Source organism: Nanorana parkeri, unplaced genomic scaffold (assembly GCF_000935625.1).
Source record: "Nanorana parkeri isolate BGI_ZX_2015 unplaced genomic scaffold, ASM93562v1 scaffold2033, whole genome shotgun sequence".
Lineage (NCBI taxonomy): Eukaryota > Metazoa > Chordata > Amphibia > Anura > Dicroglossidae > Nanorana > Nanorana parkeri.
This window is the reverse complement of record NW_017308301.1, coordinates 167,404-195,069: the sequence shown is the minus strand read 5'-3', so window position 1 is coordinate 195,069 and position 27,666 is coordinate 167,404. Positions and strand designations below refer to the sequence as shown.

The 27,666-nt window shown below is 42.3% G+C and overlaps 1 protein-coding gene across 1 annotated transcript in view; it reads left to right on the top strand.

Annotated features, from left to right (window-relative positions):
• The first annotated feature begins 327 nt into the window (after positions 1–327).
• UBE2E3 (ubiquitin conjugating enzyme E2 E3) overlaps positions 328–27,666 on the top strand; it is a 66,265-nt gene continuing 38,926 nt past the window's right edge. Inside the window, exons 1-3 of the mRNA XM_018572443.1 lie at positions 328–502; positions 2,597–2,824; positions 7,184–7,234. Of these exons, the coding sequence (XP_018427945.1) occupies positions 2,631–2,824; positions 7,184–7,234 (245 nt within the window). The 5' untranslated portion in view covers positions 328–502; positions 2,597–2,630. The remainder of the gene's footprint in view (positions 503–2,596; positions 2,825–7,183; positions 7,235–27,666) is intronic.

Genomic DNA, 27,666 nt, shown 5'->3' with positions numbered 1-27,666 from the left:
TGGAGCAGTCCCGTGTACAGGACAGAAACATAAACACCGAACTCTTTGTCCTCGTGTAGCACGGGGAAAGGCGCGCACTGGCTGAACATGAACGAGGGAAGCACGCGCCGTTCACGCTGCCGAGCACGCGCAGCAACTTGCTGACTTCACCGTTTTGCAGCGGGGGAAGGAGGCGGGGCTTCGGCCACCGGGAGGAAAAGAGCCAGGAGGGCGGAGCTTGAAGCATGATGGGGACTGCTGGTGGGCGGGGCTTGTGTTTCCCGAACCACCTCGGCTTCTTCACAGCTGCCTCGCGCCGCTTCCCTCGCTCGCTCGCCTTTAGCAGCTCGCTGGCACCTCCCCATTCCCTCCTCCCCCCTCCTCCTTCTTCTTTCTTCCGACTCTCAATGTTCGGCAGCCGGCCGGAGCCTGCTCGTTTCCCCCCCGGCTCGGTGTCTTCAGGATCCCCCTCCCCAGCACGGCATCCAGCGGCGTAAGAGCAGGGACGGGCAGCGCTCCTGAGGTAAACGGAGAAGCGGGGGAGGGATCCGGGCAGAGCCAGCTTTGTTCTTGTTTTCAGCCCCGGAGAAAAGCGAGGAGGAAGAAGGAGGAGGAGGGGGTGCGAGCTGGAACTGACTTCACGCATCACTTGGTACACCATGCTGATATTGGAGTGCCTCCTACCATAACAAACCGTCCAAAGATGCCCCCCATCCAACAAAGATTGGACACGTCCGGCCCCCAGCCTTGTCCAGACTGCGGCCCCCCTCCTCTCTGCACTCAGGGGGTCCTTCCTGTCGCTGGGATCTGTACTCATTCCCTAGCCAGATGCAGCAATGTCAATAACCCCGGGGATTTATTCCATCTTCCTTGGATCTGGGCAACCTGTGGCCCTCCAGTTGTAGAGGAACAACAAGTCACAGCCATCTGTGTGATATTAGGACAAGCAATGGCTTTTTATTCCGGCTTGTCCGGAACGCCAGCTCCCAGCGCTGTGATGACCCCGGGTAGATTTCCCAGGGCCTGATCGCATGTGGTTGATCTTTAGCCATGGAGGAACTACAAGTCCCACATGGGCCTTTCTAGGTTAGGCCAGGGTGATCTATGGCCCTCCTGGGACAAATGTGAGCCATCTGGAAGGGAGGGGGGTGACTACAAGTCTCGCCCTGTCCTGCTTGTCAGTGGTCTTTACAGATTGCCCATGGTCAACCAGGGACCCGCCAGTCATGGGCATGACCAATCATGACCCTTCAGTTCCACAAAGCTACAGATCCCAGCTAGCCATTGAAGCCAAATGTATCAGATCTGGGCCAAGTGTGGGGGGACTACAAGTCCCATTCTTTCTTGCCTGTCCACTGCCTTTATGGATTGGTCAGCCAGGGAACCACCAACCGTGGAGGAACTAAAAGTCCCATAAGGGTCTTTCTAGATCAGCCCTGGGCAATCTGTTAGGCTTCAGCTATGGGGAGCTACAAATCCCAGCATGCCATGTGAATCTTCTGTATCAGATCTGGGCCAGATGTGGAGACCCTACCAGGGCCATCATTTCCTGCTCACCATTTAAAGATTAGCTAGTCAGGAACCTGCCAACCGTGGAGGAACTACAAGTCCCACAAGGGTCTTTCTAGGTCAGCTGTGGGCAATCTGCAACCCTTTAGCTCCGGGAAAGCAACAAATCCCATCCAGCCTTGTCAGCTATATGTATCAGATCTGCGCTCCTCCGGCCTAGCTTGTCAGTGACCTGCCAACCGTAGAGGAACTACGTTTTCCAATCTGCCCTACCTGAGGCTAAGATTTTGGAGGAGAATCAGGTTGTCCACAATATGTCTACATCTGCAGTGGAACCAAATGTTACAACCTCCTATGCAGCAGACCTATAGGAAGCGTATATGAAATCTTCTCAAACTTTGCCTCTTACAGAGGAACTGCAAAGCCCAGCCCCCTCTTTATAGCTCCGGTCTGGCCCATCTGTAGTCCTTTCCATGTGTAGAGAAACTAGCAAGTGCCAACCACAGGCAATTCTGGGACTTTTAGTTCCTCCTTAACCCAAGGAGTTTTGCTTGCCTTCAACAGATCTGCTGACACCCAACACTTTCTCATTCATCTTTAATATATTCTAATGAAACAACTCTGTTGGTCAAAGTGATGAAAAGTGTTGGATCCGCATCACTGATGCTCTTTAGTGTAAATATTTACAAGGCATCGCTGACTTCTGTTATTTGCAAAAGATGTTATTAATTCTGCTCCCCCGTGCAGATGTTCACACATACATTTGCAGGCCAGGAACTCGGGACTGCTTGAAAGAATGGCTTTTGTCCCGGAGCACATGTGAAATGTTTTCTAGCCACTTTTCTGAGTTGTGGTGTGAACAGTGCGCTCTTTGATTCGGAGCACACACTGTCACTCTGGGGATGTATTAATAGTCGGCGAGTGTTTTGACAGGGTTATCTTTGAAAGTTGGACAAGAAACTTCTGAAAAACATAATCTGGCTTGTGTGTTGAGTTTTTAATGTGTGTTTAGTTTTCCTACCAGCAGTTTGTTTGTTTTTGGAATATAAATATTTTACTTTCGTTTGGTAGTGCTTTCAATTGTCATTGTATTCTCTTACATTTCCAGGTTGTATTATCGAGACTGAGTAACATCTACCAACATGTCCAGTGATCGGCAGAGGTCCGATGATGAAAGTCCTAGTACCAGCAGTGGAAGTTCAGATGCTGATCAGAGGGACCCACCAGCCCCTGAGCCAGAAGAACAAGAAGAGAGGAAACCTTCAGCTGTTCAACAGAAGAAAAATAGCAAATTGTCCAGTAAAACCACTGCAAAGCTATCTACTAGTGCTAAAAGGTAATAAAACAACTGAGATGGCCCAGGATGTGTGAAAGGACCATTCTTACAGGCCAAGTCCCACAGGATCGCGAGAACCTTTTTGTACTAGTGACATATTGCTGATTGGAGCACCACCAGGCTTTCAAAGCAAACTTGTTAAAGGAGAACTATGAGGTGAGTGATTTTTCACTCATCCTCATAGTTCGAGCCGACGTGTGACAATGAAACTGTCACACGTCGGCTCAATAGATCGGGAATTGAGGGAACACATACCGCCGCTCGCTCACTTCTCGATCATCTCCCTGCAGAGAGCCGTGATTACCAGTCACGGCTCCCTGCAGGGATTCCCCCTTCCCCTCTCTGATCCTCCGGTGCTGACTGGAGGAACAGACGGGGGAGGGGGCGAGTACAGCTGGCTCTGCCTCTAGATGGGCAGAGCCCGCTGTCATTCATGCAGCTGGGTGGATCTCGACAGTAGTGTCGGGATCCGTCCCAGCTGTGGCTGTCTGCTCGCGGTATACTGAGCTTTGGGTCACGGGAGGACGCTAGTATATGTCCACCCGTGACCCTTAAGAGAACTATGGGGAAAAACACTTACCCCATAGTTCTCTTTTAAGTTAGAAATATGGGAGCCACCATTGCTGACTTGGTTTTTAAAGGTGCAGGCGCCAAGGCTCTATTCTTAATACTGGATTCAAGATCTAGTGAGTTAGTGACTCGGAACAAACAAGTAGATTGGGAAATTGGTCTTTTCAGACTGTACTGGCTGTATGCATGTTCCAAGTCAGTGACTCCTGGATATTAGGAATGATCTTGGAGTCTGCCCCTGAAACTCAGAAGTGGCATCTTAAAAATACATTCAACTACCTAAACTATTAACAGAAATGCATCTCTAGGCTGTAGATCCTCAAATCATCTCTGAATTGGTGCTGACACTGTTCTTCCTTCTGGAGGGTGCCTACTTTTAGTCCCCGTGGTCCCTGTGTGTGTTGTAGAGTAGCCACCGCTTCAGGCTCGCACCTCTGATGGACTACAATCTCTTGTTTAGTTTATTAATTTGAGATTGTAGTCCATCACACGAGTGAGCTTGGAGCGGTGGATACTTTACAATACACAGAGACCATGGGGAACAAAAGTAGCCACCCTCCCGAAAAAAGGATAGTGTCAGCACCAATTCAGAGATGATTTGAGGATCTACAGCTGAGAATACATAAGACCACAGTATTGTTAACACTTAAGGTAGTTGAATGCATTTTTAAGATTTAACTCCTGAGTTTAGTGTCGCTTTAAAACAAAAACAAGCCAGAAATGGCAGCTATCATTTTCCCTATTCACACTGGATCTTCTTAATAAAGCAGATGTCAGAGTGCTACATTGTATGGCAGCCAATCGTCATTCTCAAATTATTCTGACTTTAAATAAGCACAATATCGTGGTGTCACTGGCTTTTTACACTTTGCACATCATAATTGCTCTTTGAGGTATCTCATTAATTGTACCTGTATATCAGGATTCTGTTAACACCCACTCCTTATTTTCTCCTTGCCCATAGAAGCCATAATGATTATCTTGACAATTATGGAAATTGTAGACTAGATTGCAGGAGCCAAAAGTGTGCCAAGACCTTTTACTTTTCAGCCCAGTCACAGATTTGGCCTCTGTAATTCTTAAAATGACTTTTAGTGGCCTATTATTTAATGGATAATGTGGTGGTGGCCTTTCCTAGGCAGTGGCCACAGTTAGTTTAAGTTGGGAAATCTCTGTAAGACAATTAAATGACTTGTCTGCCATGCAAGAGCTCAAGTTATAGCATAAGGTCTGACAGATGGGTTATTTTATACATCATTCAGACAGTGTTTCTGAATTCCAAAATTGGTCTTATGGCAGCATTCCCTGATACATGTAGAAGAACTTGTGTCCGCTTTCAGGCTCCAATATTTATAACCATCCATAACCTCTCCTGGACGTGTGTGATTTTAAATGTTCTCTCCACAAGTCTGCAACCACAAAACTCTTATTTAAGGTTATGAGCTCATTCTTATACATAGAAGCTAGCCTCTAGAAACCTTCCTTTTCCTGTTGACCAAGCCTCAGACTATTGATTGTAATAAGTAAGCAATATCGCACAAAAGGGTTTATGTTTGCACACTGTTAGCTGCAGTATTGACAAACCGAGGTGGAAGGCACAGGGGTAAGTTTATATTTCTCCTTTTATTATGTTATCCTAGCGTATCCTGACAAAAACTATTAATGTAAATCCTGGCATTTATCACTTGGCTGGTTGAGATCTCCTAAAATGGCCAAACATGCAGGGAAATCCTATTTTATGGAAGCATCGTAATGACTAAACGTGCAGGCAAAGTTCAGGTGTTTTGCAAGCAATCTTGTAAGTTAGGTCCGCCAGCCTACGTGTGATTTTTAAATTTGCTGCCCTCAGTTCATCCAGTTAGAATACTTTGACATTTGTGCTTCTTTGCAGGAATCCATTTTTTCACTTCTTCTGTAAGTTTCAACAGTTAGTGTTGCCATTGGTGTTCTTTTCTGTTTGCTCTGACGCTTTTGCTTGATTCCATCTAGAATAGCACCAGAAACATCTTTGTGATTTGCCGTGACTAATTCTATTAGAGAGTTTATTTGTGTTTTTCTGCTCAGGTATTAGCAAAATGTCATGGGATTTATATAGACTGTATTTTGGCAGAATGTATCGGAGCGAAGCTGTTTGTATTTGGAAGGTTTGTTTGCTTTGCTAATGAAAATGGTATGCAAGGTCACAAGGTGGTTTTCCTTACCATTGTATACTTCTTTTTTTGTTGTTTGTTAAAGTGACTTTAAACTCAGGAGTTAACCTTACCTGTTAACAAAAATTGACCTTATTTGTGGATCACTCGGCTGCAGATCATCAAATCTTATCTGAATTGGTGCTGTCACTGTCCTTCTGGAGGGTGGCTACTTTTGTTCCTCATGGTCCCTGTGTGTGTTGTAAAGTAGCCACCACTCTCAATCTCACATTTAGTTTACTAATTTGTATTGAGATTGTGGTCCATCAGGGGACTGAGCTTGGAGCGGTGACTACTTTACAACACACACTTTTGTTCCCCACGGTCCCTGTGTGTGTAGTAATGTAGCCACTCCTCCAATCTCACTCCCTTACTGGACTACAAATAAACGAAACGTGAGATTGTAGTACATCAGGGTAGCGAGCTCGGAGCGGTGGCTACTTTACAACACACACTGGGACCATGGGGAACAAAAGTAGCCACCCTCCAGAACAGGGGTAGCCAAACTTCGGCCCTCCAGCTGTGGTGGAACTACAAATCCCATGAGACATTGCAAGATTCTCACAGCCACGACTCCCGGAAAGAGATGCATCATGGGATTTGTAGTTTCACCACAGCTGGAGGGCCGGAGTTTGGCTACTCCTGCTTCAGAAGGAAGGACAGTGTCGGCACCAATTTAGAGATGATTTGAGGATCTACAGCAGAGTGATACACAAGATACATTTTTGTTACTGGTTAAGGTACATGAATGCATTTAAGATTTAACTCTTGAGTTTAGTGACACTTTAAATCGTTTCTAAAGTAGTTCTTGTATTCCTAGGTTCATGTATGATATTGGGTGTGTTTTAGTGATCACACTTGCTGTAAATCTGTAGCTGATGGAGGTTTCTTTACCAACTATTTTTATAAACGTGTGGAAATGTCTTCTTGAGATTGATTTGTTTGCTGTATTTTGAAAGTAGTTATTTTGTGCTGTTTTTGGTGTTACATTATATTAAAAAAATCTTATGTCAGAAGAAAATAACCATCAAGTAGTTGTAGAACTTTTAAGCAGACTTTGTGCATTAACTTTGTATGATGTGTTTTTAATGATGAAGCATTGCAGAGGATCATTCTTTTTATTGTATTTTTTTTTAGAAGCTCTTCCTAACACTGTTAGAGCTAAGCAAACAGTTTGTGCTTCATTCTGTTAATTGTAGCTTCCTAAGAGCCCTGTTACACTGGTCTGAAGTCCTTGTCGAAATGCCGAGTTCACCCCTCCCTTTCAGTCTCATTTGCATATTAGCTTAAAAAGGAATTCTCTCTAGCAAAGAGTGTTTGGAATCGAACCATTTTCACTTTTCTGAGGAGCTGAAAGAATCCTCTTTCACCCTCCTGTCTTTGTGGCCAGCATATCTGCATCGACGCCCCTGGAATCCAGCTGCTAAGTTCTTCTGTTCTAGGATTTGGGTTATGCCTCTGAGAACAAAGAGGAAGCAGCCATGTTAGCGTTACTGAAGGCAAAGCCAGTGTTGCATTTAACAACATCATGGTAGAGGGCAGTGTAATTCCCCGATTCATTCTGCAGAGTGTTTTGAATCGCTTCTCATTTCACTTACAGAATTCAGAAGGAGTTAGCTGAGATAACCCTCGATCCTCCTCCAAACTGCAGGTATGTAACCATTTATCGTTTTGTAACTGTTTTTTGTTTTTCTGAAAAATTACTCCTGATTAGTGTTTAAACATGACATTAGGGATGTTTGCTTTTTTAGAAAAGTGTAAAGTTGCAAGCTTTGACATGCATATGATTTTTAGTTTTACAAAAAATAAGGTTATAGCTGTGAAATGCAGGTTTTGTATGTTTCTTACAATCTGTTTTCTGGCACTGTGAATTGTAAGCAGGATTTTGCTTCATCTTAAGTTCTAATGACATTTACGGCATTGTTTATGGATTCATTTCAAAATCACTTTAGCTAAAGTACACTTCGGAGTTGACAGACTCTCTTCGGCCAACTAATCGATTATGAAAATAATCGTTAGCTGCAGCCCTACTGGAATGTTATCAGTTTGACTCTTTTCTGCTTGTATTTGGAGTGTTTACATATCGGGCTCATGGTAAAGATTAAGTTTCACATCAAACGTTGTATTTATGCTACCGGGGTTTTCAAACTTTGTGTACACAGGGTTTGGAAATGGAAAAGTTTGTGCATAGCTGGTGATCTGCTTGTGATTTTCAAAGTTTTTTTATACTAAATAAATTCTCAGTAGCTGGTTCATTTTTTAATACGTTGTTGGGAGTATATTGTGTACATTGTACTTATGTCGTGTTGAAATATTTATAGTTGGATGCCTTCTGTAAAGGCTGATTTATTATTTTGTAGCGTACTACTTTTCAATGTGAAAGATTTGTTAAAGTTCCAAGGTAGATCTAGAGCGAGAGAGAGGTGTGTAACTAATAAATATATATATTACATATAATTTTTTTATTTTTTCTCATATAATGTTTGTTGTTATTATCATATGCCAAATCTATGATCTGTGGATAGCTGTGTTTTAAACTGTTCATTAGTTTGCTTTTATATGGATTTATTTACTCACTTTTTGGTATTTTATGAACTTTATACATCTAAGTGGAAATTAAAATTGTTTTTTTTTTGTGTGTGTTTTTAATCTGCCAGCACTGGCTAACTGGTTGTTGGCTCGACTTTGATATATTTTATATGTGATCTCTGCATTGACTGATGGTCTAGGACACTTTGATGAGTGCATTGTTAAATTAATTGTTGTGTGAGGCTAGGTTCACACCTGGCACGCATGCCCCGGGATCGCGCGGTCCTGTACAATGCAGGCAGCAAATGCCGTGCGGTCCCATTGATTTCAATGAGGTGACATCCGCCACAATCGTGTTCGGAAGTACGGGTGGAATCCCGCGCGATCCGCCCGACGAGACTGGCGTGCCTTTAGAAAATGGCACCCACATCGTGATCGGTTCACACTTTGGCGACTCCAGACCGCGTGGCAATCGGGCAGGTGAGGTGTCGCCTAGGTGTGAACTTAGCCTAATAACTAGCCGCCAATGATTTTAGGTAACCTGTAATGAGAGATACATGGAGGCTGCCTTTTGTTAAACTCCTGAAAATGCTAGCTGCCAGGCTGTCATGCCTATTCCTAAACAAGTGCGGATAAGGAATACTAAAGTAGGGTATACACTGTTAGAATTTTAAATGGATGAAATAGATTTTAGAACTTTCATTCAACCTTCTAATTGTTGATGTGGTGACATTGATGATCAGTTTGGACTGCAGTAATGGAAAAAAATTAGAAGAAGCATGTAGGAAAATCTTTCCCAATCGACCAAAATTCTAACAGTGGTTTTCGTTCAGATAATGCCATTTATTCCAAAATTGAATGTCATTAACCTCTTGCCGTCCGCCCGTAGTAAAAAAACGGACGGACGGCACTGCAGCATCTAGCGGGCACGCACGGGCAGAAAAGACCCGCTAAATGCACACACCCGTTACCGGGTGTTTCACATATAGGCGATCGGCGGGTCCCTATATGTGCTCGTTCGCGGCACATTTTTCCCCTGACCCCTCACCTTGATTCCCGGGATCCGCTGCCCCATCTTGGATCCCGGGACCGGCTCCGAGGGCGTCAGGAGGAGGAGGACGGGAGATCAGCTCCTTGCTGATCCCCGTCCGGGCTGTGAATGCAGAAGTGATGTGTGTTACATCACTTCCGCATTCACCTGTCAGTCATCTGGAGAGAGAAGAAGCTGATAAAGCAGATCTCTGCTTTATCAGCTTCTTTTGGGGTCCATAGGTGATATTAGGGGTCCTAGAGACCCCTAATATCTCCATAAAGAGGACCTGTCAGTGTGCCTTTGCTATTATATAGGGGGTTGTTATCCCCCTATATAATAGCAATAACAATAAGTGCAAAAAAAAAAATATAAATAAAAAAAAAGAAAAGTAACACATAAAAAAATAAAATAAAATAAAAGCCACATATAAAAAAAGGGGAAAAACCCCCCCAAAATTGTTTAACTCCCCCACCCCCACGTTTACGCGCCTATAAACGTAAATACGCGTCCGGTGCCCCAGCGCGCAAAAATTACAATTGCGCTACACATGTTACATATCGCCGCGAACGTCGCAGTGAGAGCAATCATTTTAGGGCCATCAATCACTGATAACACTAAACTGATGAGCGGTAACAGCTTTTAAAGCGTCGCCTAGGGCCAATTTTGGGTATTATCGTTTTTTGAGGTTTCGCGCGCGCACGCAATTTTAAGGCTTGACATGTTTAGTGTCTTTTTACCCGACGTGACCCCATCTTTTATATTTTACCAAAAAATTGGGTAATAATAAATGTTTTATCATTTAATATAGGGGAAACTGTTTTTTTTTTTAAATTTCGGTAATTTTTCCTTAATATAGTAAAAAAATAAAACCCCCAGTGGTGAATAAATACCACCAAAAGAAAGCTCTATCTGTCCCCAAAAAAGGGTATAAAATTCATTTCAGTACAGCGCTGCATGACGGAATAAATGTCAGTTAAAGTACCGCAGCGCTGAATACTGAAAAATGGCCTGGATGGGAAGGGGGTTTAACACCGCGGATGTCAACTGGTTAAAAACGAAAATCAAATTACATTTAGAACGACAATCGCCAAACCTCTGATGGGATTTTTCGTTCCAATGTCCGTGCGAAAATCTACCCGTGTTGTCAGTGAAAGTACTAAAGCCTGAGATAGCCTAGCAACAAGCATTTTCAAAAATAAGTCAGTGATGACGGCTCACTTATTTCCCCCACAATAAGTTTTATTTAAAGCCCTCTGCAAATAAGATAAGCATTAGACATCTACAGAGAATTTGAGCATAGCATTGGCTAGCCAAGAGACCTCTAACTTCATTTATTTTGCCACTGTGTTTGATATAAAAGGATAAGTACATAAAGAAGAGTTCTTCTTCCCTGTGAAACTCCATTATTTATAGTATTAAGGAAAGAAAACCCGATCTCTCTTCTCAGAGCCCTGCTATGTATCTGCCATGAGTGATGAGTGAAAATCCGTTAGAATACCATAGATTATGAAGCCGTGTATTTGATATCTCCAAGTGTTTAGACTGACATTGAGGGCAAGGCATGATAATGAGCTTAATATGGAGTGGTGCGTCAAGAGTAGACCGCCGTACCTCAGTCCCCTGAATTTGTGCATAACCTATGCAGTGTACCCATAACCCAACATTTGACACCCGTAAATAAAAACTGTTACTTTAGGTTGCAGCAATACATGGTTCTTGTTAGCCTCTCACTAAGACAATTTCACCTTTTTTTTTTTATTTTTAAGGAATTATTTGGATACCTTACATGCGTAGAGCTATAATGTTTCTCTGCTGCTGGATTTAACTTCTTCATATTTCAATGTACATGGCATAGTATACTTCAGAACCTTTCCTGGACTTTTTACCCCAGATAAAGCCTTGAGGGGTCATTGGGAAGAAAGCCCCTTACATTGGTGCTCAGTGACCAGAATGCACCCCATTACGTCAGTGCTCAGCGACGAGAATGCACCCCTTACAATCACCTAGCTTTCCAGTTGACAAGTGCTGTGCTTGGCTGTTGCTTGAGACACTTGAATCTGTTGGGTAATATAGAACAAGTTCCACATGTTGCAATTAGCACTATGCTGACAATATCTGTTTAGATTCTTATCCTTTTTTTGTTGTAAAGCCAAAAAAAAGATATAGTTCGCAGTTCACAGAATTCGCTCAATTCAGTCATAAACTATTTGCAACTACGTATTGTTGTACTTCTCTTTTAAAATATAAAAACATTGATGAGATGGCAACATGCATGACCAGCATTTGGCTTTTGGAGTGGAGTTAAGATCAGATTCAGTTAATTTAACATTTATTAAAAAGATCATCCATAATAGTGTAATTGTGCCCAAATGCAACATAGCAGAATTATTAGTAAAGAACGCACATTGGTTTATCTAGAAACTATTTATTAAATTTCGTTTTTGTTTTAATTTTTAGTTTTTTGTTGTTATTTTATCCTCATCACCTGGCTGTCAGGGCTTGTTCACATCATCTCCTTTCAGGTGCGCATACGCATAGTCAGTGATTTCAGTGCTTTTAAATGAGGCTTGTTCACAACATTGCGTTCATTTCCAGAGCTTTCAAAAAAAGTAAAGCATCATGCTTTTTTTTTTGTGTTTTTGTGTTTTCTTTTTCACCGGGAAAAAAAACAGAATGCATCTAAATGCACCTAAACACAAATTGAAAAAAACGCACTGTAACGCATCAAATACAAGTTGAAAACGGTTCATAAACGCGTATGTGGAAACACATACAGAAGATGCAGATTATGGTGTGAACAAACCCTCAAAGATAAGGGACTTCTGTATTTAGCACTATTATTGTAGTCAACACGCATTTATGAATGCAATCTGGTTACACGCTGAGATGCAAGTGTATTGCCACTAGGGCTGCAACAACTAATCGACATAATCGATTATAATCGATTATTGAAAAAGTTGTCAACTTTTTCAATAATCGATTAATCGGCTTCTAATCAGTTGGCCCTGTTCACAGCTCCACACGCTGTGCACCGCACCTCCTCCCCACCTCACGCTCGCCGCTGCCAGACCCGCTCGCATCCACGCTCCACACGTCGCACCTCCTCCCCGCCTCACATTTCCTGCCCATCCACATCCACGATCGGCACAGGGACGCGGGGAGATGTAGTAAGGAGGAGCAGGTGTGGGGGGATGACAGCTGCTGATAGACAGGTCCGATCTCAGAAGCACGTTGCTGGAAGACTGCACTTTCCCACACATGGTGCTCTATAATGTATTGCTGGGATTTGTATTTCTCTATAGCTGATGGTACATTGTGCTGTATATTATACATAGGAATACAAATCCCAGCAATACATTATACACTGTATGTATAATGTATTGCTGGGATTTGTTGTACTCCTCTATAGCTGGTGATATTCTGCATTGCGCTGTATAGAGGACTACAAGTCCCAGCAATAATACATTATACAGCGCAATGCAGAATACCACCAGCTGTAGAAGAGTACAACAAATCCCAGCAATAGTACATTATAAAGTGGTACAATGCTAAATACCACCAGCTATAGAGGACTACAAAACCCAGCAATAGTACATTATACAGCGCAATGCAGAATGCCGCCAGCTATTATGTACTATTGCTGGGATTTGTTGTATTCCTCTATAGCTGGCGGTATTCTGCATTGTGCTGTATAATGTGCTTTTGCTGGGTTTTGTAGTCCTCTATAACCGTTGCCATTCTGCATGCATTGCTGTATAATTTTACACTTTCCATTTCACTAAATTGCACACCACACTATCTTTTTTTCTTTTTTACTTCCACCGGTCCAAGCTTGCTCCTGTGATGGACTACAACCTCAATACAAACTAGTAGTCCCATCACTGGAGCCATTTTTTAAACTTTATTTTATAGTTTATCCGATTAACCGATTAATCGAACTTAATAATCGACTAACTAATCGATTTTGAAAATAATCGTTAGCTGCAGCTCTAATTGCCACATAGTAAATCTAAGGCAACAAAAAACTTAGGGGACTGCATTGCATATTTTAACATGGGAAAACTTAAATCTAGTTTATTAAAACTCCATCACCCCTTAATTATGGTAATTCTCCCATTCTCTGTGTCTCAGCTGGCTGCCATAGAGCAGTGATTAAATACATTAATAAACAACAGTGGTTTAAGACTAATATCACACAGCCTATGAAAAAATACTAATTGATTTTTTTTAATGCATTCATGAAAGAAAAACCAAAGATAATTTAGAATATTCAGCATAAAAATCTATTACACAAACTTGTCTTCATGATGCTAGCAAATATGTTGCATATTAGGCAAAAATACCCATTGCTTGCATATAAATAGCCCAAATATTATCTCTGAGGATTGCCATACTTTGCCAAATTGGTTTTAATTAATCCCTCCAATTGTACTTTGCCTTGGGTTAAGTTTGAATTTCTTTCATCTTACAGTTATTCCCCCAGAGTATTGTAGGCAAATAGGACTCCAGTCATCTATATATGTGTATGTATGTATGAAATGTATGAAGTGTGTGTGTGTGTGTATGTATGTATGTATGTATGTGTGTGTGTGTATGTATGTATGTATATATATATATATTCTTAATAAAGTTGTAATCCTGTAATCTTTTTTTGGTTTAAGATATATCTAGATAAAATAAATGTATGTGTGTGTGTGTGTGCTAGCCTTTAATTTGTCTTTGATCATCTAGATTTTATATTTTCATTTACTACCCCACATGCATGTATCTGGTGCATTAGGCAAAGAAGACTTTTTACCTCTTTATTTTCCCTGCAAATCGGGTGACGAACACGACCGCAGCCATCTTCCCTGCTCTTGACACTCGGTCTTGGCTTCCTCTAATCGAGATTGCAGTCCCAGACAGACCTGTGCACACTTGCTGTGAAGCTTTTTTGTGTGCTTTTTAGCACGTACAGTACTGTACAGTATTATTCAATCCAGCATGGCTCCAAAGAAAGTGCTGATCAAGCATTGTGGTAAAAAGGATGTGCAGAGCGGTAATGAAGGTGACAAGAAGGTGCAGAGCGGTAATGAAGGTGACAAGAAAAAATTAACATATGGCTCAGAACGGATTAACCTTATTTACATTGAACCTTATGGGAACATTTGATTCTGTTCGCGACCCAAATTGGTTTGCAACCACGTTCGTAGGGGTCAGAATGCATTAACTTTATTTACATTGAACCATATGGGGAAAATTGATTCGGTTCGCGACTACTTCGGTTCACTACCAGAATCATGGAACGAATTAGGTTTGTGAACCGAGGTACCACTGTATTAAAATAAGCCTCCATTCGTTTTTACGTTGCCTAAAGAATGTGTACTTTTGTAGATTTTGTAAACAGTCCACTGTAAGTATGGCTTTGACGCCAACCATCTTATCACTGCTATGGAAAATAAATGCACACCCATTGGCACAAACCACTGTCATTTGGTTCTCCAGATAGTATTGGAGACAATAGTAGAAAATCAAGGAAAGCAGCTACAGAAGGGAGCACAATATGTATTGTTTGAGATTAAAGAAAGCTATTGTACTAGCAGCAAATATTTTTTGTTTTAATGCCACAGTTCAAAACCTGGATTAGCAGAAACAATGAAGATATATAAACAAACATTTTGATTTTGAAGTATCTCCCTTTGGGTAATGTGAAGCGAATTTAAATGAAACCAGTGAGGAGGAAGTCTCAAACTATGCACATTTATTATGCTTTGCATTCCGTCTTTTGCACTCTGTGCCCACTTGTGTCACATGACTCATCCTAAAAGTGTCTAATTATGGAATGCCTTAGTCAGTGCAATGAGAATCGCCTCATGCATATAACTTCATTGTATTGCCATTATTATTTAACAAAAAATAACATAATGCTTATGCCTGTGGGTTTCCTTCTCTTCACATGTGGCAATAACTATCCTTTCCCAGCAGCTATTTAACCTAATTATGGACCAATCATTAAGTTTCTAAATCAACAAAAGGAAGATTTAAGTGTAATAAAAGAGCAGTTCTTGCCCTTCTTAGCTTAAGTGTGTGACTTGGATCACCATTTCGATGTTTAGCAGCACGCCAATTGTTTTTTAATTTCCTTCCCATGACTTTATTAAATAACTGTACTTTTCTTTTCTTTTTTCATTGGTGTTGTGCAACAAGCATATCATGTCTAGTAAAAGTGTAGATGTAAATAATTGACCCTTGGCAGAGTATCCAGCTTTTCACTGTCCATTTGGCACAGGGCTGCCAGATATTTGGGTCTACTGTGCATAGAGATGGGAGGAATAAGCAACATACCCTAAATGAGAGATGAGCATAGTTCAGTATAAACCACACTACACCGCCCTGATCAGCCACCTCCTGACTTGATACAAAGCGGCCATGGATATAGACACTACGTTCAGCCTAGTAGTGACACTCAAAGGGCCTTCTACTTAAAGTGGCACTAAACTCAGGAGTTACAAAAAAATGCATTTCATTGCCCTAATTATTAACACAAATCTAGCTTACTTGTACATCACTACTTGGCTAGTAGCTCAGGACTTGAAATTTTGAGCCCTGTAATAGGCTATAGTTTTTTGTTTGCTGCCCTTTTTATACCAAATATATCCGAATGTAATGTTAATAGAAGGAAGCAATGTCCGGTATAATACATCAAAATCTCAGAGATATCTCTATTTGAACTGGCGCTTTTAACTTGGCAGCTTTACAGTGAGCGTAAATCTTCCACAAGCTTCCGATTCTTAGATGTCATGTTTGCGTATATAATACAATTCATTAAACATCAAAAACCATTAAAAAAGAAAAGGAGGTTATTGTTAAAACCATAGTTTTTCCTTCAATCCAAACATGAAGTCTGCAATTTGCATTTGTGCGTTCAGCTAAAAGAGTGTATGAAGGATGTAAAATTATAATATAGAAAACCCTTTCTTAAAAGTGTACCCGTCATGGATGCTTGAACATAAAATGGATTTCTAAGAAGGAGGCAAACTGCTTCAGCACATATATTTTACATTCCTTGTTTTATTTTAGCGGCAGAGATGCTTTTTATATGTCTGTATAAGATAATCTACTTTGTGGGCTGATTAAATCATCTAAGAGTTTGACTCCCATCAGAGCCAGTTTCTCCTTGGAGTTTGTATGTTCTCCTGATGTTTGTGTGTTTCCAATGCCGGTGATATTTTTAAATTTTATAAAATAAAAAGTGCAGGATAGTGTGAACTACTGTCAGGCTCGTCCCTATAAAAGGCCAGTCTAAGGCAGCCTGACAACTATAACAATATTTAAATTGTAATACTCAATATATACCGATAACAAAAGATGAATACAAGTCACGTTTGACTTCTGCAATTACAGGAGGGGCTCAAGTGTTGACTGTCAGCGTCCAGACACTTCTGATTACGGCAAACTACTGCTTGAGCAACTTTGACCAGTGTCCACTTGTATCGCTGTGCATGCCGTTGCAATTTCTTCCCTTACGGCGAACGCATGCAGTTGTTAGGCATTCATTCCTGTAATTAAGCCTTGTGGGTGAAACATGTAAGAGTTTCTTTCTGGGGAGCGTTGGAAGATTTATACTGTTCCATGGACTGAAATAACATTTGGATTTATTTGGAGGAATCATTGAGGGTGGCTCTTCTTGGACAACAATTGGCGTGTTGGAGGTTCTTTTGCATACTCGCACCGCCATTGTCGTACTGATGCTTGCTGTCTCTCGATTGGCAACCGAGAGATGGCAAACGTCAATAAATGAACACTTACAATATTGCATAGTAACATTCAGTGTGAAGCTAAAAGATGGAATATTATAGCTTTTTTTTTTTTTTTTTCTGTATGATCATCAATACCGCACCCTTTTAGCTGTTAAAGAACCCCTTGCAATGGGGCTACCTCCTCACTGCAAGGGTATAAGTAGTATTAAACTCAAATGTTCTTTTCAATAATGAATCAAGATTTTTAAATACACATTTCCCAGCAAAGCATTGATTTATATCTTTGCTCAAACACTTAGTCATCATGTTTCTGAGCAGCTGTTTCCAAGTCTCTCAGCTCTGCTTCTGTGAACTTCCTATACAGTACTAGATCACAAAGGACAGTGCAGACTCCAGCAACTGTTCATCTACTAGCTTGGATTAGGGAGGAGAGGGGGCCAGGGGTAGGGGAGTAGCTTGAGTCGCTGTGTTTGTGGAGACGCACACAGCATATTAGCACACACAAGGGTGATTGCATAGCATGCTGCTTAAAGGAGAACTATGGGGTCAGTGTTTTTCCCCATAGTTCTCCTTAGGGTAACGAGAGGACACAAACTAGCGTCCTCCCGTTACCCTAAGCTCAGTATACCGCGAGCTACAGCTCAGCACAGCCGCTCAGCACAGAGGTTCGGTGAGTATAACTTTTCTTTTAGCACCTAGACTAAAACAAGCACTTAACCCTCATTTACACTGCCGCGCATATACGCGCGTATAGTGCCATATGCAGCATATGGAAATAAATGGATCCATACACACAGCTGCGTATGGAGCCATATATTTGCATAGTGTAAAAATGCGCAAAAACAAAATGGAACCGAGATGCGCCCGGGCAGCGTATTTATGCACATATACGCATGTTTGCGCGCATATACGCGCATACAGTTGACATTTCTATTACGAATGATGCATTGTGGGATTGCAAATAGTGCACGCATATACGTTCGTATATATGCGCATGTACGCAGTATACAATTTTGCTCTTGCGTTGCGTGTGAATGAGGCCTTACAGTGAGGGGGGTTGATAAATGTTTTGCCCAGAATTTTTCTTTAAGGAAGAATAGTTCTGTAGGCATGCAAGAAGTATTTTGGGGGATATCACCCTTACTAGCTTTAGTATGAAGGGGTGTGTGTTTTGAGACAAAGGCTTTGGTCTCTTAGTTCATATTTGTTGGAAGAGCTAAAGGAGATTGTAAAGTCAGATTGTGTGTGAAGAGTTTAGCAGTCAGAGGCAGCAGAATCTCCCATTGCAGAGATCCAGCAATGGGATAAAAGGCACGAGGTGCTTGGGGCACAGGGATTACACTGCTATTTTCCTGGAGGAAGTAGAAATTGTAGATGTTCCCTATAAGAAGGAATATGTTCACTCTTACACCTTAGTTCAAGTCCACAGACGTCTACATGAATGATCAGAACCGTTTCACAATAAAAAGGAAAGATAAGTGTTCTGTATAGAAAGTATTACCGTGGCTCTGTCTTATGTGAATGTCTGTTATTCGAAATCTGTTTTTAGAACTGTATTCTATACATCTTAATGTAGCTGATATGAAGCATTCCTCATTTGTATCGCGCTTTTCTTCTTCCAGTTGTCACTTCCAGCACTGCTGTAAATCAATAACAAAATCTTACTGCTGTTAGTCTGCATTTGATGTTAATTAGGATATCGTTGATGGTGTGCTAAAGTAGATGCCTAGACACAATGGGGGACATTCAGATTTTGCTTCCTTGCAGCCATGGCAACAGTTTTTATGGAAGGTGTCTCAGTGCTTTTCCCGGTAGTCTGTACAGATATATAAAACATCAAACCTCATCGGCTCTGTCCTCTGCAATGAGCCATTCATACTTGGGCCATTCACCTAGAGGGATGTCAGGATGGAAAATCTATTTTTATCTTGGGGCTGATAAAATGATTACAAAAGACACATTCCCACTTACCAGTTAGTTTGAGGAAGTTATTGCAGTGGCCTGTCTCGTTATCTCTTCGTATACACGTATCTTATGTATACTTCTATACGAGTAGCAGAGCACTTCCTCCCTAACCACCTTTATTGGTCACTGTGGCTACCTGAAGAGTGATAAAGCACAGGAGAGTGAGGGGTCAGTCTGGACCTTCATGGAAGATTTTTGTATAACTTAGAGTAATTTCACTTTCCCAGGCGAATTTGGGAAAATGAAATTGCCCCGCCTCCAACCAACCTCCGTGTTATTTTGGAGCAAATGCTCCTTCCCCTCCCAAGGCTTTCAGTCTACTCTGGATTTGAAATTCTGCATGCAAATGCCAATCGCATTGGTTAGCGTGGTCAGGTGAGAAGCGCTTCTGACTGCACTGACCAATAAGAAGCGTTTCTTACTAAGAAGCACTTTTCTCATTGGTCAGTGCAGTCAGCTGACGGTGTGATGTAGCCACCGCTTTAAGCTCACTCATGTGATGGACTACAATCTCCCCTGTAGTTTTAGAATTTGTATTGAAGTTATAGTCTATCACGGGAGAGTGCTTGGAGCGGTGGCTACATTACAACACACACAGGGACCATGTGGAACACAAGTAGCCACCCTCCAGAAGGAAGGATAGTGTCGGCACCAAATCAGAGATGATTTGCGGATCTACAACCGAATGATACACAAATAAGATACATTTTTGTTAATGGTTCGGGTACATTAAAGGGGTTCTAAACCCTCCCATTTTTTTTGCCTATATCTACTGCTATCAAGCAGTAGATATTGGCAAAAAGTTTTTTGTTTTTTTTAAAAACCCTGCTTTAACAGCGCTTAACACTTACCTTGTTTCGGCTGTGCGCTCCCATCCGAGAAAACGAAACGGATTCAGCGGCCGCAAAGCATCTTGGGGCGGGTGCATGCGCAGTTCGGATTCTCGGCCGGGAGACGAGCAGAGACGCAAGGTAAGTCTATGGACGCGTGCACCCGCATGCAGACACAGCTGGATCGGAAGTGCCTGCAAGCAGAGAGGAGTCAGCGCTGGATCGAAGAGCCGCCGCAGCACTGGAGGGACAGATGAAAACATCAGGAAAGAAGAAGATGATCGGATTAAGAGACATCATTTAAGGTAAGTGCTAACATTAACATGGGGGGGGGAAATGTATCCTTTAATGTAGGGATGTCCCGATACCGATGCTAGTACCGGTACTTGTACTCCTGAAAATGCCCCGATGCATAGATCAGATACCGGCCCTTGAAATATTTTTTTAACTAGCTTCGGCCATTGCCCACATAGCCCCTCCCCCGGAATACCTCTCCACCAAACGCAGGCTGCCTCTCCGCTCTGACCTTTCCGGACGGAAGTGTGACAGCATGGCAGGCGATAAGTGTTCTGTGTGGACAGTGTCTTCTACCTGCTGGTGCTGGCTGCAGAGTTCTGTGTCCCTTTTCACAGACCGCTGTAGCCAGCATGAGATGGGAGAAGAGACTCAGACTATGGCTGTCAAATCCCCCGCTGCCCCCCTCCCCCATGTACCTTAGCTGCTGCTCCTCCGTGTCCCCTCCTTTTCAACTTGGTAAAACTGTTTTCTTTTGGTACTATAAATCACAATGTTTGGGATGTCCGTGCTCCTTATGTGTAATGCAGTCACCCGACCTACACAGCAGTTTTCACTCTCATTGAAAGAAAAGAATGTCCGTTCAGTGTGCTCACGGGGGAGGAGATGAGAGAAGCTGTAAATCTTGCCTACAGACAGAACGGACATTGCCTTTTTTCACTGAGAGGGCATTATTATTAAACACATAAGGAGCACCTAATCATTCTTGCCTTAAAGGTCCACAGTGCAGCAGCTTTTGATTACACTCCATTTCCACCCATAAGTGCAGATTTTATACATTTATCACATAAGGAGCACCGACATCTGTCACTGAGATACATAACCAAAAGCAAACAGTTTCATCAAGTGGAAAAGGAATGGACACTTGTAACAATAGCCAGCCTGCTATTGGCTATTGCAATTTAAAATAGCCAATAGCACGCTGGCTATTGCTCCCAGCCACTGCCTGCTGTATTTACATTCAGTGAATCCAGTGAAGTAGAAAGGTGACACTAGAGGTCTAAAAGACCCCTAATGTCACCTTAGTCTGGCTATTGCTCCCAGCCACTGCCTGCTGTATTTACATTCAGTGAATCCAGTGAAGTAGAAAGGTGACACTAGAGGTCTAAAAGACCCCTAATGTCACCTTAGAGAGAACCTGTCGCCTCCAATGCACGCAGCACTGGTGAGAAACTGCCCTAAAATCATTAGCTGTATTGTTTTAGAAAAAATGTCACATGTCCCTTTAAGAAAAAGTATCGGTAATTGGTATTGGCAAGTACAGGAGGGACAGTACTTGTACTTGGTCTTGAAAAAGTGGTATCGGGACATCCCTACTTTTAATGTCACTTTTAATCCCAAAAAAAAAAAATCCAAGCAAAAACTATTTTTAAATTCAAAGAGCACGTGTATTCTTGCTTGAATCCTTGTGCCATTTTTGTCATTTTCTTCCAGATCTGTGCAGTAATTCAGTATGAACAAGTCCTGCACTTTTTTTTCCTCCTGTGCAGGAGTTTCCTGGAATAAAGACTGGTCAGTGCTGCTCTCACTTCTTAAGCATGGTGACTGGTCTTGTATCCACCAATTGTGTGTTTTTGCAGCCTGCATGTAGTGGGTGGACCTGTTGGTTTTTTTCCCATATCCTTTACAGAGAGCAGAGCTGTTGATGTCATCACTGCTGTTACAAGGCACTATCTGGGTTTGAAAGGATCTGGTACACACACAATGGATTTATATCCTTTGTGGCTATTGAGGACTGTATACAAATTAAAGATTTGTGCTGTGAATTCAGCTTTAAAGCAAAAGTTAACCACAGTGGGGACAGCTAGCATTTGCCATAATGTGCACGTATGTATAACATACTTGCACATTTTAACACACTTTGACTCTCCTCCAGCGATATGACGTCTGAGCTCCCCGCATCCACTCTACCCCCACCATTGGCATGTTTCCTTCCTCTTCTTGCTTGGCCCATTGGGCAGGTATTAATGATGTACGTCCACTTTAAAGTGAACCTATGCCCAGACTATGCACACTAAATATTTACATATTATGAACATTCTACTTGTTTATGGCCATATTTACAAAGACTCGCTGGTAGGTCAATTGGCTCCTGTCTAAAAGTAGCCCTTTTATGTGTGCATGTGAGATGGGGACCTTATATTGTAAGCTCCTTGAGGGCAGGGGCTGATGTGAATGCGCTCCTATATAAAGTGCTGTGTAAATTGTCAAGACCACATAAATAATAAATCCCATACTGAAGGTCACCTCTGCTTGTGCATTTTCTATACATTTACGCTAAACCGCTCAAGTTTGTGACTTGTTTATTTTAAGCAACAACAGTCCAATTTGTGTCGTCTTTGATGTATTATTTTCTTAGATATTCTCCATATATACAATGCTACACTGACCTTGAGCTCTTTATCCTTATCTGTATTTGCTTTTTGACATGAATGTATTGATTTGAGCACTTCCTTGTGTAGTGGACTGTGAAAATATTTAGCTGAACTCTTTGATAAAAGGCTGGAGATTAACACTCTTACTCCTACATTTATATGGGCTTTAAAATGACAGATGTTTAGACCCTTTGAAGGTATGATATAGAGCAGCATTCGTTTGATAAAAATCCATGTGCACAGCTATACTGTAAAATGTAATGAGGGTAAGAAATATATAAATACAGCAACAGTGAGCCAGATTATAAGACGGGTTCCCGGATCATACCTTGACTGAAAAATTCCTTCCTGTGCCTCTCTAAAATATGGTTGTACCAATTGGAATCTCTGACCACTTTTAGGTGTCTTGTGTTTTTCTTCAAGTGGGAAATATGTCAATTGTATTAATCAATCTATAGAAGATCTTTGCAAGGATGGTTTTCCAAGATTGCAGGAATCGGGGACCGTAAATTTATACAATTTGTTTGGTAGTCCTTGACTAAATGAGAGCCGGATTTTAACTACTTAAAGGAGAACTATGAGGTGAGTGCTTTTCACTCACCTCATAGCTCTAGCCGACCTGTGACAATGAGACTGTCACAGGTCGGCTCAGTAGATCGGGAGGTGAGTGAACACATACCGGGTTCGCTCGCCTCTCGATCCTGTCACGGCTCTCTGCCGTGACATGGGGAGGGGCTGGATTCCCCTCTCCGATCTGCCAGCGCTGACTGGCGGAACGGACGGGGGAGGGGGCGGGTACAGCTGGCTCTGCCTCTAGATAGGCAGAGCCAGCTGTCACGCAGCTGGGCGGATCCCGTCAGCTACGTCGGGATCTGCTCCAGGTGCGGCGTCTCAGTATACCGCTGCGGATCCCGTCAGCTACGTCGGGATCTGCTCCAGGTGCGGCCGCTCAGTATACCGCGAGCTGTAGCTCGCGGTATACTGAGCTTAGGGTGACGGAAGGGCGCTAGTTTGTGTCCTCCCGTTACCCCAAGGAGAACTATGGGGAAAAACACTGACCCCATAGTTCTCCTTTAATCCTTGGAGTGCGGGGGTGGCCCCACTGCAAGGATTAAGTGCTTGTTTTGCCTAGGGAGCTAGAATAAGAGATACTCACCCAGCTGACTCCTAGACCAATCCCTTCAGCCTTGCTCCACCTCCGATCTGGTGGTACGGGATGGGAGGATGCCAAGGGATAGTCTTCACTGGAGTGGAGGAGGAGACAGTCTGAAGGTATTGGTCTAGGAGTCAGCTGGGATTGTGGCTCGGGTGAGTATATCTCTGCTATTTTAGCTCCCTAGGCAAAATGAGCACTTAACCCTTGCAGTGCAGGGGTAGCCCCACTGCAAGGGTTAAGATTTTATTTTCACGGAGTTCATCTTTATAGTTACATTCACACTAGCCTGCCTGCTAAAGTGCACCGTATTAGAGGGTGTGTTAGTCTGGAGTAACAGGGTGGTACACTATTTCAGCTTTAATCCGTGGTGCCATCCAGCGCTGTGCAGAAAAATTCAGCATGCACTGCACATCGCACCGTAAAAGTGGGCACAAAGAAAACAATTGTTTTCTATGTGTTCTACCAGTGACCTGCGTTTTTGTCCTTGTGTAGATAAAAGCAGGTTGCTGCATATAGTGTGGTGAACATTTTCTAAATGATGCTCAGCATTTGGTGGTTTTGGTTGGCATTCAGTCAGTTTTGGTTGGCATTCTACGTCTACTATTAAAACAAAATCTGTTTTATCTGACTGATTAGCATGGCTCGATAAGCCCCAATGTTCTGTTATAGCAGTGGTAGCCAAACTCCAGCCCTCCAGCTGTGTTGGAACTACAAACCCCATGAGGCATTGCAAGATTCTCACAGCCACAGCTGGAGGGCCGGAGTTTGGCTACCCCTGTGTTATAGGGTTGAATGCCAGTATTACATACAAATAGCCCATGATGTTTATCATTAACAACAAGCAGGTCTGCTGATAAGACCTACAAATATTACATACTTGAGTTGGATGGCAAGTGTTCCCTATAGTTTGAGATGGATGGGAAGTTTTGATTTATAGATTTAAATCCGCCTTATTGCTAAGCACCCAAACTTGAAGAATTTGTAATTCTTCATGATTGTCAGCCAAATATGTTCTGCCCCAGCCTTTCAAATGCACAACTATGATGCAAACCTGTAAGTTTGAGTTCTAGGCACAAAAACTTTTGTTGGAAAAATATATTTGTACAGTCACAAATGATATCAATCCACTTTGTGTGCACCTAATGCCTTTGCAAACCCAGAGGATATTTGTAAAATTAGCCGTGACATCCATGTGCTGCACATAGCCTGAGCAGAGCTGTGGGAGGGATTTGTTAGGTTCACCCACCACAGACTGCCTGCAAAAAACTACAGGAGGGGCAGAGACGAGACCAGTCACCCTACACAAGGGAAGAAAGCCGTGGTGACTGGTCTCGATTACAGGAAGCTCCTGCCACAAGGAAAATGACACACTGTATTATTGCACAGAATTGTAAAAATAAATAAAACCATGATTTAAGAACGAATGTACATCACTCGTTTACACTGTATTTGCTCAGCTTTAACTTACCAACTCTCCCATCCTGTCATTGGCCAGCAACTATTTTCCAGGGTTATGAGCCATGATGGATGTAGAAGGCGGAAGCTTGCTGCTAGGTTCCACTGCCATCTATCTATAGCTCTAGCTGTGTACAGTAGTCAGAGTGAAAGATAGCGTTACAGGGACATTTCCACTGATGGAGAACTTGTGGCTAATGGGGCATTTCCAGAGTAACGCCCAATTTCTGGGTGCAGTATACTGCAGAGTCATTAATGGTAACAGAAGGAGAATTTCAGAGACACCATGGAGTTCACTTATAAAAGTTCTTGTACTCGTCAGTGCCATCTAGGGGAGCTAGTGCAGTGCGAACGGCATCCGCCTGGCGTTCTACATAAACCCCATTGAAACAGAAAAAATTATTACAAACAAGCACACTTTAGTTTCTCTTCTACCTTGTTCCCATTTTAGAAGCAGTCACACTTCTGCTAATATTGTGGTAAATAAATACGTAACATTATAAAAATAAATGTAAATAAATCATGTAAATGCAGCTGCAGGAGTTCCTGCCAAGTTTTCTCTCTTCAGACAGCAGCTGCTACTGCAAGAGTGAGATGTCGGCTCTGCTTCCCAGTGCAAAGTATGCATGGAATTGTAGTCTGTCTTCTTTTGTGATGCTCCGGCCTACCTGGAGATAAAGCTAAACTCCTGAGAACAAAAGGTTTTATTTAAAGTGGAACTCCAAGAATTGTTTTTTCTAATGAGTGCCCTGTAGAAATGACAGTTTCATTCATGTTGTGTCCATGCTGTCATCATTCATGCTGTCATTACAGAGCGCTTCTTACCGCACTGCAACTAACCGTTACGGGTCTCGTACAGTGTGGGGATGTTTTTATTCCCCTTCATTTCCCCTTGTCCACTCAAAAAATGCCTATTTTGTTAACAGAATACAAGGCATTATGTGAATAGATGAGGGAGAAGGAGGGGTGGGTGATTACAGGATCTCCTCCTTTGCTATTTACACAACACCTTGTACTCTGTATACTGATTTGCTAGGCATTTTGTGAATGGACAAGGGGAAAGGTAGGGGAGAATAAATGTCACAACCCCTCACACTGTATGAGAGCCAGAACTATCAGTGGCAGCACCAGAAGAAGTGAGCCATGTGTTCATATCCGGGTGAATTTCTACAGTAAACAGCAGCATTGTGGACTTGGCATACCACTTCATTAGAGGTACCTTATTTCAGTTGTGCTGCTGACAGAAAACAAAGTTTTTGGAGTTGCATTTGAAAACTTTTCCCCAGCACACACACATTTTATAAATGCACTTTGTGTGCATCACGTGCCCCTGCAAATCCAAATATTGCCTTGTAAAAGTAGTGGAGACACTGTCCCTGGGCTGCTCATAATCTGTGCAGAAAGCAGAGCTGTGGGAGGGACCTAGAAGGCCTCACCTTTTACAGCAGCCATTCCTCAGGGGTGCCTCGAAATGTTCACATTGTCATGCCTCCAATGAAGAGAGTGCTTCTGGTGGGGGGAGGGGACTGATGTGAACAAAGGAGGGGCTCCTTTATAATCAGGTGGGCTCTTGATGATGATGTGAACCCCAGTTTCTTTTTTGTTTGTTTTTTGTTTTTTTTTACTTGGGGTACCGTATAAAAAATTATGCCTGACCCCTTATCTTGGCTTTAGGGTCTGGTATGGATTTTGGGAGGGATCACGCATTTTTTGTCAGTCACACTGCATTAGGAGGGAGTGTAGCAGTGATGGACCTAAATTACTGAAAAGAGTTTTTTTTTCATGCTGGATTACTGCACAGATCTGGACGAAATACACAACAAACCCAATGCACATACCTTTTTGTATTTAAACAATATCTGTGAAGCCTAGATTTAAGCTTTACATCTAACCAAAACATCAAGTGGGCTGTAGGAGGCAGGGAGGCTTCTGTTTCACAGTCGTAACGCAGGCACACATATATACAATCCCTCTGTATATAGGGAATGTGACTGATGGCTAAATTATTGATGGAAGTGAAAATCCTCCCTAAAATCTATTCTGTCCACTGATGCATACTTCCATTTTTTGTATTGAAGTAAGTCACATGATCACTTTCGTTTTCCTAACCAAGTAGATTAAAATTGTAAGCCGTCAAGACCGCTCAGGTCTCTTTGTCAGGCATGCTGTTCTATTCTACCCAGCCAAAGGTTTCACTTCATTTAACATTTTCTTGCTACTGTCAGTGGTGCCTTGGTACGGCACTCTTCTGCTGTCCTTTTCAGAATGAAACGAAAAATGGCTGTAATTGTTCAGCATGCTCGGAGCAGGAGACCCGATGTTTGAGAATGTTTTATCATTCAAACTACAATGCTGATTACACATGTCAACTCACAGCTTAAAGGCCTCATTCACACTGTCGTATAATACGCTGCGCATCGATGCGTGCAGCATTTTTTCCCTTATGCAGCATATGCAAATAAATGGCTCTAGAGCTGTATTTTTGCGTTGCGTAAAGATGCGCAAAAAATGGAACCCAGATGGCTCTTAATTTCTGAGCATTTTTTTCCGCGTGCGCACTTATTTAAGTTTCTATTTAAAAATGAGGCATTTCATGCATATACTCATCTATACGCACAATTTTGCTAAGGCCTCATGCTCACTCAGCACAAGAGCAAAATTGTATGCGTATTTGTGAGTGCGTATAGATTAAAATGATATGTATAGA